General features: G+C 36.6%; 1 protein-coding gene across 5 annotated transcripts in view; it reads left to right on the top strand.

Moving 5' to 3' along the window:
• Nav3 (neuron navigator 3) overlaps window positions 1–14,855 on the top strand; it is a 330,800-nt gene that overhangs the window by 115,706 nt on the left and 200,239 nt on the right. For all 5 annotated transcript variants that reach the window (NM_001439506.1, XM_087557238.1, XM_087557237.1 and 2 more), the window contains 2 exon segments: window positions 4,141–4,213; window positions 7,063–7,246. In NM_001439506.1, coding sequence (NP_001426435.1) covers window positions 4,141–4,213; window positions 7,063–7,246 — 257 coding nt within the window.

Below are 14,855 nucleotides of genomic sequence, written 5' to 3'. Positions count from 1 at the left end.
GCTAAGGTCAAAAACTCAGGTGACAGCAGATGCTGGTGAGGATGTGGAGAAAGTGGAACACTTTGTGGGATTCCTAACTGGTAGAACCTCTCTGGAAATCAGTCTGGAGTTTCCTCAGAAAATTGGACATTGAAGTACCTGAGGACCCAGCTATACCTCCCCTGGCATATAACCAAAAGATGCTCCAACATACAACAGAGACACATGCTCCACTATGTTCATAGCAGCCTTATTTATAATAGCCAGAAGCTGGAAAGAATCCAGATGCCATACAACAGAGGAATGGATACAGAAAATATGGTACGTCTACACAGTGAAGTACTATGCAGCTATCAAAAACAATGACTTTATGAAATTCATAGGCAAATGTATTGAACTAGAAAATATCATCTGAATGAGGTAACCCAATCACAGAAAAACACACATGATATGTACTCATTGATAAGTTGGTTTTAGCCCAAAAGCTTGAATTACCCAAGATATCCACAGACCACATGCAGCTCAAGAAGAAGGATGACCAAAGTACAGATGCTTCACTCCTTCTTAAAGGGGGAAACAAAAATATTAATTGGAGGGGATACAGAGGCAAAATTTTGAGCAGAGAATGAAGGAACAGCCATTCAGAGCCTGCCCCACATGTGGGCCAAACTAGATAAGATTGATGAAGCTAAGAAGTGCATGCTGACAGGAACTGGATATAGATGTCTCCTGAGAGACATAGCCAGAGCATGTCAAATACAGAGGTCAATGCTAGCAGGAAACCACTGAACTGAGAACTGGACCCCCGTTGGAGGAATTAGAGGAAATATTGAAAGAACTGAAGAGGCTTGCGACCCCATAAGAACAACAATGCCAACCAACCAGAGCTTCCAGGGACTAAACCACTACCCAAAGACTATACATGGACAGACCCATGGATCCAGCTGCATATGTAGCAGAGGATGGCCTTGTTAGGCACAATGGAAGGAAAAGCCCTTGGTCCTGCCGAGGTTGGACCCCCAGTGTAGGGGAATGTTGGGGAGCATTTTAGGGGGAGGTGGATGGGGAGGGGAACACCCTTATAGATGAAGTGGAGGGGGATGGAATAGGGGGCTTATGTCCGGGAAACCAGGAAAGGGAATAACATTTGAAATGTAAATAAAAAATATCCAATAAAAATGTAGGAGAAAAAAGATTAAAGTGGCCTCTATCTACAGATATTTATATTTATTCACTATGAGATAAAACTGACAACTCTGCCTGCGAAAATGCCTAGTTGCTTCTTATGTCGAGTAAACTTTACAAGCTACTTGATTAAATTTTTTTGCTAAACAAGATAAAGCAAAGCTGCTGGGGGGGGGGGGGCTAAATCCAAAGAAGCTATAGATATATTTAGTATTTTTATCCTTGCCTCCTTTATTAATGTCAAGGAATGTTATAATCGCCTCTTGTCTTTTGTGAGTTATGAATTCTGACTCTGTGTGGGATATAGAGGTACCTGCTTCATGCATACTCCGAGCCTTCTCAGTAAGGACATGGTGTCTGAGTCTCACTTCATTTCTTTTAAACTGAAAGTGTCAAACGAGGATGCCCCCACGAGTCTGCAAGCGATGGAGACTCTTTGAAATTCTTTCTGTTATTCCGCAATATAATGGTGCCAACTTCTTCCTGCACATCTTCTGATACATCAGAAGGTATCAACTAAGGATGGCTCCTGACTGACCGGCTGGCCTTTCTGTTTCCCAATGCTGCGCTTGCCGCCAACAGGTTTCCATTTTCTCCTATCACCACCACCCTTCAATTTCAGACAACAAGTACTTTGCTTCATTGACTTAAATGGCAAACAGCCCAAAACACACATTTTAAATTAATTTCACCTGCTATTGCACCTTGCCTATGATGCTATGCTTTGCTTTATTGATTCATTGTGGAGGTCCACAAAGATTCACTGATCATTGTTCCCATCAGTATATGAGATTTTGGGTGAGAGCAAATGTGAGAGTAAGTTTCTTCTTGTCACCCCTAGGGATGAACACGATGAGAATAGAGACCAGAATCTTAGGACACCATAGACCTACTCAGCACAAGAGACTCCACAGTCACTACACACACTGAATTTGATTATTAACTATCTTGGGATTTATGGTTTGTAATTTATGGTTTGATTATTTTTTCTATTCTTACTGGAATGGTCTGATGCCTCTGTCTTCTGTGGACCCTGCACTCACATACATATATTCCCACATTGCTACACTTCTTCTCTGGAGTATGATTCAGGAAATAAGAGTGCTTTATTGACATGTAGACTTTGGATTAAAAGATAACTATTGCTATTTTCTCTATTTATTTGTTTATTATCAATTATATTATACACAATGTGCTACATAGCATATGTTGTATGTCATATTGTATATCATATATACATATAACAAATTATATATCATATGTAATCTGTTATATATTCTTTATTAAATATGTATATATATATATAGAGAGAGGAGATGCCACATTTGGATATATATATATATAATTTTATATATAATATTTATCACTATATTACATATACAATTAACTATATATCTACAATTAAAAATAAATCATCAAAACATCAAACATACACACATAAACAGGCACATACACACATAATACCATATTAAGAGCACACAAATAAATGAGTGTACACACTTATGGAACCTCAGCCAGTATACCTTGCTGCCTACAGTCAAACTAAAGGCAGGAAGACATCTGTCACTCACCTCCTTGATGCCCTGAGCTGGTCCCTCTGGCCCCAAAGTTAGGTCAACAGAAGGCAAGTCTCTGTGATGCTCCTGTTTCCTCCTCTGCCAGAACTCAGCACTGGGATCGCAGTTGTTATGACACAATCGACCTTTTACTTATGTCCTGAAGATTTGACCTCAGTCTCAAGTGTTCACACCCATGGATCCACCCATCCTAGTCCCTTCCTCCATTCTTTTTTTTCTATAGATCATTGTATTCATTTACATTTCAAATGATATTGCCCTTCCCAGTTACCCCTCCACAATTCTCCCCAACCTCCTTCAGTCCTTCCCCTAGCTCTTTCACTAGGGTCCCTGTGCTCAGTCCAATGGATGGCTGTGAGTATCTGCATCTGTATTGGTCAGGTGCTGGCAGAGCCTCTCAGGAAGCAGCCATATCAGGCTCCTGTCAGCAAGCTCTTCTTGGCATCAGCAATAGTGTCTGAGTTTGGCAAGTGCAGATGGGATGGATCCCTCCTTTTTTTCTAATACCAAAGCAGCCTGAGAAAGACTCTGATGTACATTTCAACACAACACCCTCACTGAAGTCTCAGATGCTGCTGGTGGAATGAAATATACTAGGTCACATGCTGCTCAAACATTTGCAGCTCTATTTTTACAACAAAGTACCCTCAATAATACTTTCTTATCAATATATTTTTTTCTCAATGCAAATATGTATGCCTTGGTTTTATTTCTGAGCTTTAAACATTTTTCTATGTGACTACCTTGTATAATTTCTTGACATTGAGAACACTCTTTTCCCTGGTAGATCGAGCCTTCCCTGCTCACTTTCGATGTTCACACTTAAAGGAGTCCTTAAAATCCATGCACATTGCCCTTTTAAAATAGGAAAGACAGGTATTTGCATTTAACCGCAGGCTCCTTCAACTGTGAAAATGCAAATGCAACTTTTAAAAGAATGTTTATCTATGGTTTAGAATAAAATATATGCCTCATTTATTTCATAGAACCGCTCTCCTACTATTAATCTTCGAACGGAATGCAGTATCCCACATCCTAATATTCTAGTAATTGCAGTGCCATGGTCTCATTGCAGATGGATGTTTTCATTGAGACTTATTTGTAAAACACAGATCTAGTTTTATGATACGTAGGTGGGTTGCTATGATTCAAGAATGCTGTTCTTGACTACGCCTTTATCAATTGTTTGCAAGCACCAACGTGGACAATGGAAGCTTTATGGTCGCTCTGTATTCAGCCAAGATAATTCTAGTAAAACTCTGGCAGCTCTTTCTAGAATGAAATGAATGTAAAGTATTACTTTTTTCCCTTGTTCCGTTGTTCCCTTGTTTCAGAGAGCTCAAATGCTTGCTGAATTGCCATCCTCTAAATGGCTTTTCTACTCCTTTTCATGTTACAGATTGAAAATGTCGATGTCTGCCTTAGTTTTCTAGCAGCCCGAGGAGTAAATGTTCAAGGTCTATCTGCTGAAGGTAAGAAACTGTGCTGTTGCCACAAGTGGCTTTAGAGTTTCTGGAAGAGTTTTCATGTTAGAAATGCAGTGTTGCTATGCAGATCCCCCTAGTTAATGACGGAAATTTATAGATGCATCAAGCAAACATAATGGAGGGCCAGTAGTATAAGCATGTACTTTAAGTATTTAAATATTTTGCATTGTTTTTATGTCAATATTTGGGTTGCAGAAGAACCAAAATAGCACTTATATATTATTGCTAATACAGAGACTTTTAACTTCTTAAATAGATACATAGGTGACATGTCAGCTCTAGTAATGCATGGAATTAAACGCAGGTAAACATTATAATTCATGTACAAATATTTTGAAATAAGGCTTCCATGGTATGACAAAGCTAACAATAGTCAACTATGTGTGTTTTTATGTGACACAATGAGTTATTAAATGCTTAGACTGACAGTCTTAGTAAGTACTATTTGTAAATATTTTGTGATCATTACAGGTCAGATTTACATTTAATTTTAGTGAAAATTGAATTATAATAAATTGTAATGTAGCAACAAGAATTAAGATTGACCTAGCTCCCTCACTTATTTTTGTGTTCAGAGACTTTCTTCTGCATATAAAGGTGACATTTTAAAAACTCTACCTCATATATAGCATGGTCTTTGCCATAATTAAATGAAACAATGTTTTCTCTTCCCTGTGTCCTTCCTGCCATTATCCATCAAATTGCTACACATTTCTTTCCTTCCTTCCATCTGTTTACTTATTAATATTAATATATTTAATAAGTATATTTGCATTCTATTTTTAATACATAAAATTAAATTATTAACCTTAGTTATCATGATTATTAATGTGTTAAGAAAATTTTTGTCTAAGTGGACTATTAGTGAAATAGCTAGTCCCAAGTAAGAAGTGATTTTATAGTATTATTAAGAATCATTTATAAAATTTCTAAAACTACTAAAACTTGAAATAGTAAGTCCTTTGAGACCTGCAGTTGTAATAGTAATTCGGAAGCTAATGTCTTCAATTTTCTTATAGGTACTAGATACTACTTTCCTGCAAGTCATTTGCCTTGGAAACCTTTTCTGTCATCAAAATTACAAATACTGAGGAGTTTGAAGTTTCTAAATGTTGTCATCACTGGAGTAAAATAATTGTGACTTTCTTCAATATGCTCGACATTTAATAGAATTATTTTACTTTCTAAGTTTCCTCCATATTGTAATTTTCCATTATGCTTTTATAGTTACATGAAACAAGCACTATGATGTATAATTCAGTTGCCTTTTCAGTGGCTAACAGGCTGAGATTAAAATCTAAGTACCGGCTCCATTACTTACAATAGAATTTGAATCCCTGACTAGATTTTGCTATATAAGTAGCCAAAAGCAATGTTTCCATTGCTCGTTTTACATTTCTTGCATATCACACAGCAGTTTTACTAATATAAATCCACTGGTGTTGGCTCATTCTTTAAAAATATATGCATTGTCAAGACATACATTCTAAATGAGGCATACGTATAATAAGACCGGAATGAAAAAAAAAAAGCTTTTGAATAAGATCACTTACACTTACAGGAAGAAAAAAGCAATCACTATTTTCCCACTGTGGCCTCATGGATCAAAATGACTCTCATATTTTATGGAAATTATAAGGAATGTCTAAGGTAGAAAAGGGGATCAATTTTAGGGACATTTTGATGGATTCAACTGAACCAAATAGGCGGGGCTAGCTTATAAGTCCTCGATGGGCAAAACCCACAGATCTTGTTAGGATACCTAAACTTATCTAGAAGGGGACATGACACTTCAGAGAAGCCCATTCAGTGAAGAACAGCCAAGTTTTATTTAAAATCTGACACACTTGAAGCTTCATCTCAGGCTTAACTTACATCATGTTCTCCTGGCAATAGTATTATAACTTCAGAGGAAAAATGGAGTGGGCCATGGGGACATGGTGAGAGTGTTGTGTGAGGAAGATTGGAAGGGGCAAATAAGTGTAGATTATGTTCAAAATGCTTGGTGAACTGGCATGAAAATTTCAAGCTCATACGTATCTGTGTTAAAAATTAACTTTCTGTCGTAGCTGAATTTGGGCATCTAATTCTTGTTACGCAGCATTGGGAAATCTCATATAGAAGCCCTATATGTTTCAGGTGTTGTTTATTAAATAAATGCCTTACCATTATGTAAGCTAACCATTATTATCTAGTAGCATATAGCCTGAAACACAAGGAACACCAATGTGTACAAAATAAGCATTTCAACTAAAACAGCGATATGATATATGCTTTTCAAGACCTGTGCATATTTTAAATGTATAATACTTCCAAATAGCATGACCAGGCTGGCTCATGGTGATTTCGAAAGAATGTTGATTTCTGTAAACCCAATTTGGCCTTATGAGATGCACCCACAACGCCATTATTTCTAAGTACAAGATGATAGATATTTGAGCCGAATCATTTGTCCCTAGCCAAGTCTGTGTGGCCAAGAGCTTTGTACACTGGGGAGGGAAGCAGTGTGCAAAATCAAATGGTTACCCCCGTCGCCGAGGCAATGAACATATCCTCTTCCAAGAATAAGGAAAGCCACAACCCACAGAGCATCTTTGTTTAGGGCTATTTCTTCCTTCTGCTCCCTGCTCCTCTTCTCTCAGTGATATCTCAAGCCACTTCGTAATGTTCCCAGAGTCGAGAAATTCAGATTTAACCGAAACTGAGTAAGAGGACCCACGTGTATTTTCATCCTCACAGATCTGGTCGAAGAGGATTACATCTAGACTCTTATTCACACGGGAGAATCTACGTAACGTATTTGACTATGTTTTCCATGTTCCCATTTGATACAGAAATAAGAAATGGAAACCTAAAAGCCATCCTAGGGCTCTTCTTCAGCTTGTCTCGCTACAAGCAGCAGCAGCATCATCAACAACAGTATTACCAGTCCTTGGTAGAGCTTCAACAGCGAGTGACTCACGCTGCTCCTCAGTCAGAAGCCAGCCAGGCCAAAACCCAGCAAGATATGCAGTCCAGGTAAGGAAAGGAGGCCGGGAATAGATTTCAAATGAGTTTGTTTAGATGTGGTTCGACTTTCTAAACTATCGTGAGTTCATAACTGTGCCTCTGTGCTTCTATTTTCATGTGACCCAGATATGTGACCTGTGGATGTGAGGCTCAAAAACTCTTCTCCTTAGATCTGACAAGAAAGACCTATCACATTTTTAGAACCCACAATTTTGTTTATTTTCTAATGGCGACTTCTGTATATCTAACCATATAAGGCGTCCTTAGTGGAGGCAACGCCGTATCATTTCTCCTTCCCGCCAATTAGTTGAGTATATACAATGTGTCTTTTGAGTCCTGAGGTCTGGTTAGCTTTTATTGATAGTTTGAGTTGACTAAATCCATCAAAAGTCAAGGGGTATTATTATTATTATTATTATTATTATTATTATTATCTGATGGTCTACATAGTACTGTAGGTTACCTTGTTTGAAACATCAGAAAACGATCAATAGATGAGACTTTGGCTCACAATTTTCATGTCACCTGACAGATAGCTTTATTTCTGATAAAGATAGGATATGTGGATTAATTTGTTCTAGTGCCTAAATAGGAATAATACTTTTTTAAAGATAGAAATGTATAAAAATGTACTTTATCTATGTTAAAAAATATGTAAGTATACCAAACATATATAAATAATTTTTTTTCTTTAAGCATGAAGTCATGCTTAAAATATAATAGGACCCAACTAATCTTGACTATAAACATTCAGTGTTTGAGAGAAAACAACTTAAAAAGTTCAAAACAGTTTTCAAAAATCTCTTCCCTTCATACTGTCACTTGTTCAACTCTAGAAACATCAGCCAGCTTTGCTAAGGAACCACTGCCCTGCTTTATGCTTTTATTCCCATGTGCGCACGTAAATTCTATCTTCTTTATCAGATGATATGCTTACCAACTGATTTGATGAAAAAGCTTCATTTTACCAAAATTCCAACCATTTCATTTTTCATGGAAAGATGAAGGTAGTTTTATCCTACTCTGTAGTGTCTAGTGAAACTGCACCAGAGTGAAAAAGAAAACAAACAAAGCAAATTAGAACAAGGCATGATAATGAGACTTCCTGGATTCTCTTAAGAATGAAGAAGAAACAGGAAGCCCCATTAATTATCCTTTGTGTTTACCCAGTTGGTGTGGAGACCTGCATTCTTCCAACTGACATCAGAGATACCTCCTAGAGGTGAATTTGAGTGATTTGAATGGGCGGGAGGCAAGGGTAGTAGCAGAATTGTAATATAAATAATGTGATTCTCTGCAAAGCATATTGAACTCTGAAAGAGACAAAATGCCATTTGTCATATTTTTTCTCACTCTGTTCTTAAGTCTGCTGTGTGGAGTTTCTTACCTAGAATTTCTTGACATTTATGAACTTTGTAGGATAAATATCTGTTTATTTTCTGATTCTTTGTGGATAGGCATGGGTTCTTCAAAATTATATATTATTTTAAAATGTACGCTGGCTATACTCAGACCATTTAGGGTAAGATAAATTATTTTTTTGTTGTAGGAGTTTAATAAAACTATTCATTGTATATTTTCATTTGAGACTAGATGAACTTTTAATAGTTATTGTACTGAATTAGATTTAATTAGCTTTTATTAAAACTTTATTGTAAAGTACTTAGATAAAAATATCATATACCAAAATTAACCAGGCCAAAGTCCGTACATCTCAGTGGACTGTGCAGTTATAATGGGCATCTTGAAGTTGTGGCACGTCATAGTTTTTGTATTGGTACTTAATTTAATAAATTTTAGTATGCCTATTTTTGTAAGTTCCTGACTCTGATGAAATGGTGTTAAGTGTCAATTTGTAAATATTTTGTTAACACATTTTGAAAAACGCAATATTATGCCTCAGCCATCAATATCTATTTCTATTGATGTAAATCTAATGTCCATAAATTACAGTTTATATGAACTTACTATAACAATGTTCCTTAAAGCATCTTTTAAAACCAATAGTTGTAACATAGATATGAAAACAATAGAGCATATTTTTGTTAAAATCAAGATAATCAGTACAGAAAAATCTACAATAACATTTATCTGCATTGCCGAAGGCATGAGTCTTAGATATGATTTATGACACCTTTGTATTAATTTCAAAGTTCATCTTAACTGCATGGTTTGAATGAAAATTTGATGTACTCTGAATAGTTAGCAAAAGCCATTTTTTCTTTGTAGATTAGTAAAAGAGTCAGAGGGCATATTCCTCCATGAAGTTCCATGGCCTTTGTGTTATTCTCTTTATTTAAAAATCATCATGATTATATAAATCTCCATAATACATATTAAGGATTTTGGGGTTTTTTTTACCATTTTGGAAATAATTCAAGGTGTTCTCATGAGTTAAACTGCCTTTACTTAAGTAGACACCTGCAAATTTAATCACTGAAAGATCACCTCTAGGATTAGAGAGGAGATTGGGTTCCAAATCCACTCATTCCAATCTGTGGAATCTAATTACTTCTGTGCTGGTTATTTTTCTCTTTTTCTAATAACAAATCCTGATCAAGACAACTTAAAGGAGGAAGAACTTATTTTGGATCACAGTTTCCATTTGATTCCTTCATAGCACGGAAGTCTAGGCGCTCCCAGGCAGCTACTCACAGAGTAGGCACAGTCAGGAGAGGGTGCGTGCTGCATGCCGGTGCTTAGCATGCTGTCTTCATTTGATACAGCGTCCCTGCCCAGGGATTGGCCCTACCAACAGTTAAAATGGGTCTCCGTACATACATTCACCCAAACAAGATCATCCCTTACAGACATGTTCTGGAGCTGAGTAGCCCTTTAGAGATTTACGGGGAGACCCCTGTGACTCTAGTTGCTTTTGACAGGTAGGCACTCAATAGCCTTACATAACATCCTTGTGTTTCAGCCTCCTTATTTGCTAAAGAAAATAACATGTAATGTCAGAAGATTGTGTGGGAAGTCCTGTATACGTGTATGTAGTACTGAACTTGCCTGGCATATGCTCCTTCCCTGTTATGAGTCTTGCAAATGGTCCTCAGAATTGGAGGCTTGGTCCATATTAGCGAGTCACTCTTGGGAAGGCTAATATTTCTCTGTAGTGTAGTGGCTTGGCTATGATACTTTGGCTGTCTTTTAAATACTCCCATCTCCCCATCCCTACACAACCTTGCTCTTCACAACACTTTTCTTTTGTCCAAATTCTAATCACCTTCTAACTTACGATTCATCTGTCTGCATTCATCGTTCATTATCTCTAATGCCACCATTTAGAAAGTAAATGCACCAAAACATTTTTCTATTTTTGTTCTAACGTTATTCTTAGTGGATTCTCGATAGCAAAGTTTTAATGAACTCTAGCAAATCTGCATTACTTCCATCTACAAATTAGGGAGGAAAATGTCGTGTTGATACTGGTAAAAACACAAAGAGATAATTATCAGGGTTTCTTCATTATACACAGGCTTTGAAAGTTGGTGTCAAAGAAGTTGAGTGACAAATAGTCATTGACAACACTTGGGGAAGTCTGAGTCAGAGGAAAGCGGAGAGAGACCAGAGAACGCAGAGGGGCAGGAGTAATCATTTCCAACGTTTGATAGCTCACAGGATAACTGATTGGCAACAACTGATTGAATATTTCAAAATAGCTAATAGAGAGAGTTTTGAATGTTTGTTAAACACAAAAATGATTCATGTCTAATGTGGTAAACATACCATGCACCCTCATGGAATCATTATGAAACGTTTGCAAGAACTGAAACCTCATATTGTATCCCACAAATGTACAATTTTCTATGCATCTAATTTAAATTGCAAATGATAAAGGGAAAGCATTGAAAGAGTGATAGTTACAATTTTGACAACTTTAAAATTAAAATTTTATAAATTCACCGATTTAGTATAATATGTTAATTAAAATTCATTTTTGAGTTGCTCCTAACACTCAATGTGGCACTCAGAGTAATCACAGACAATCCAGATGCATGGAAAGCTTGGTTTGGCCTGCAGTAGATCTTGCATCCCGCCTTCTTTATCTAGTTTCTGTAGACTCCAGACCAATCATCTTTTTCCATGTTGTTTATGATAATCAGTACTACTGGTAGAGCTGCCCATGTCCATGGTCTGTTTTCTCATTTTTGGATGTGACTTCTGAAGTCAAAATGTGATATAAGGAATCCTAAGATTGTTGCCATCTGGAGCATTGTAAAACCAAATATGCAACATGAATGAAGTTCATTTGCTTTGTGACATCAATGGCAGCTGAAGGCTATTCATGACTATCACTCCTTTCTTCTGTGCTATGTTTTGCTCAGAAGAGCCAAACAAGAAAACAGATGTAGTCATATTTAAAAAGGACACAACTAATTCACAATTAATAGTACTGTGTATTTATTCAGTTTTGACTAAAGTCTAATAAATACATTTATAGCATGACTAACGAAATATAAATAGAATAACACCCTTGGGGCTGGATAGATAACTCTGCTGTAAAGAGAACTGTTTACTCTTCCAGGAGACCTATATACATTTCCCAGAACATGATTACAACCAGTCATACCAAGTTAATGGATGGGCTAGATTTCTGAAGAATCTCTTGTCAGGTACAATAATGAAGAAGATAATAAAATATGCTAATAAGATGATAGCATACAGCAAAGATCATCTTTTGTTTACTAAAAAGTTAAAATTTTTTTTCATAAATAAGTTTTTTTCACTTAATTTCTGTAGAGATGATCAAATGACTTCCAACCCCACTGGAATTAGATTACTGCTGGCATTCACCACCTAACACATTAAGTCGTATGAAGAAATAGATTACAACTTATAGAACCAAGATGTAAAAATACTGGAAGTGAAATAGATGATGTGTAAAGATTAAGAAGAAGTTAATACAGACTGGAATGGCACACGTGGTAAAAACGTGGACGTCAAAAGTCTTTTAAGTAGAAAAATATACTATTTTGAGAACATGGGGGATTATTCCCCCGGTGGTCAATTGCTATTCTTGATTTTATTTTTGGAGAGCAAATAACAAAGCCATCAACTTCCTATGTGGATTAAACTGCTCCTGCAGAACACACAGGTTGCTTGACAGAACCAGTGGGTGAGTACTGATTTCCCCGGGAGGCCTCTCGGGCTCCATGACCCTAGCCACACACATTGTCCTCTTCCGTGAGGACATTTACCTCTCAGGGCTTCTCTTCCAGGAATCATTATTTCCTTCAGAGAGATGCGCTCCAAAATTGGGATGCTTTTCAGCTTTTTTTGTCCTGGGGTTATAAATCACGAACTGTATATAAGGAGCTTTAATTTAAGATGACAGGGAAGCTTGGGTAATTTAAGCCCTCAAGAGCCTGGCTTCAATTAGTTCCTTTATTCAACTCTATGCTGTGGTCTACAGTGTGTTCTTTCTTAAGTCAAGGACTCAAAGCTTTAAGAAAAGGGAAACAAGTACGAAAATTTATGACTCTTAGGAAAACAAAAGCATGATCTTTTCATCCTTGGGCACACATAAATGAAAAGAAAATTTTCTTTTATGGCATTGGGAAGCCAAGAAGATTGACAGTGTTAATATCGAAAGCAAACCAGTGCATGTGCACGACTGCATGGACTTCGAAGACCTGTCTCTATGGTTTCAGTTTTAATGAGTGTGTCCATGTGAGTTTCAGTCGTACCTGGCAGTTGCCAGTGGGGTGACATGAATGAGAGCTTAAGCTACTCAAAGACTCATGTTCTCAACTCTAAAATTAGTTAAGGTTGTACAAGGGACTATATGAACAGGTTTACATGGAATGGACAGCAGGAAGTTTTAATGCCTTCTTTATATATCTTATAAACAGTTTCCAAATACAAGAAATTTGTTTTAAGTATACTTCATTTCTGTTCTCAAATCATAAACAAATAGACTTGATTATCTTACTTGCAGTCTTCTAGTTGGCAAATTTGTTACATGGTAATGCCTTTCCTCATGAACAATGGTCCCCCAAATTACAACTTATTGACTTAGAAAGCTTCAATACTATAATAATCTTACCTGTATGATGTTGCCATGTGCTCCTGTCATTAACTGATATAGAAAATCAATCTGTAATCAGAGGCCTAGTGAGTGCACATAGAATCCAGTCTAGAGGCACAAACACTTAGCAATTGAAGCAATCTCAGCCATGAGGATTTAATCATCTATCTCTGTACAAAGCTCGATTTCAGTCTTTTCTTCTTTATGTTCTACTCTCCATTATTCACTGTGATGTTGCCCACTGTTTGTCTCCAAACCCTTTTTGATTAACCTCTTCCTATTTTAAGTTGTATTTTACGCCAGCCTTCTCTTTCGCTAAGGCTGAAAGGTAGACCTGACCAGACCAGACCCTGAGAAATGTTTGGAAACCCAGCCATGATGTAATCATATGAACTCACATGTTCTGATGATCATACATACTTCACAATAGGTTGGAAATAACCCAAGAATAAGAACTCAAAACGTAGTTTTTGAAAATTTATGTATACATTAGAGATGTGGTTTTAAACAATTATCTTATTATCTTATTATAATTTAAACAATTATCTTTAAATAATTATTACCAGTTTGATAATAAGGTGTCATTTACATGAACAAATGGATTGATGAACAGTTTTTAAACATGCTCCGTACTGAGCTGGGGTGACTTTTCAGTCCCTAGAAATCTTAATTATTTTTCACTTACTGGGTGGTCTTTGTCAAAGTTGGTTTAAATTTTGAATTAGAAAAATAGCTTAGTTGAACCAGCACCATTTGTTGAAAATGCTGTCTTTTCCCCACTGGATGGTTTTACCTCCTTTGTCAAAGATCAAGTGACCATAGGTGTGTGGGTTCATTTCTGGGTCTTCAATTCTATCCCATTGATCTACCTGTCTGTCTCTGTACCAATACCATACAGGTTTTTTTTAATCACTATTTCTCTGTAATACAGCTTGATGTCAGGGATAGTGATTCCTCCAGAAGTTCCTTTATTGTTGAGGACAGTTTTTGCTATCCTGGGTTTTTTGTAATTCCAAACGAATTTGCAAATTACTCTTTCTAACTCTATGAAGAATTGAGTTGGAATTTTGATGGGGATTGCATTGAATCTGTAGATTGCTTTCAGCAAGATGGCCATTTTTACGATATTAATCCTGCTAGTCCATGAGCATGGGAGATCTTTCCATTTCTGGGATCTTCTTCAATTTCTTTCTTCAGAGACTTGAAGTTCTTGTCATATAGATCTTTCACTTGCTTGGTTAGAGTCACACCAAGATATTTTATATTACTTATGATTATTGTGAAGGGTGTTGTTTCCCTAATTTCTTTCTCAGCCTGTTTATCCTCTGAGCAGAAGAAGGACCCTGATTTGTTTGAGTTCATTTTATTTCTTGCCACTTTGCTGAAGTTGTTTATCAGGTTAAGTAATTCTCTGGTAGAATTTTGGGGGTTACTTAAGATTACTATCATATCATCTGCAAATAGTGATATTTTGACTTCTTCCTTTCCAATTTGTATCCCTTTGAGTTCTTGAGCTCTTTTTGCTAATTGCTCTGGCTAGGACTTCCATATTACATTGAATAGATATGGAGAGAGTGGGCAGCCTTG

Source organism: Rattus norvegicus, chromosome 7 (assembly GCF_021556685.1).
Source record: "Rattus norvegicus strain SHRSP/BbbUtx chromosome 7, alternate assembly SHRSP_T2T, whole genome shotgun sequence".
NCBI lineage: Eukaryota > Metazoa > Chordata > Mammalia > Rodentia > Muridae > Rattus > Rattus norvegicus.
This window is presented reverse-complemented; position numbering and strand designations above follow the sequence as displayed.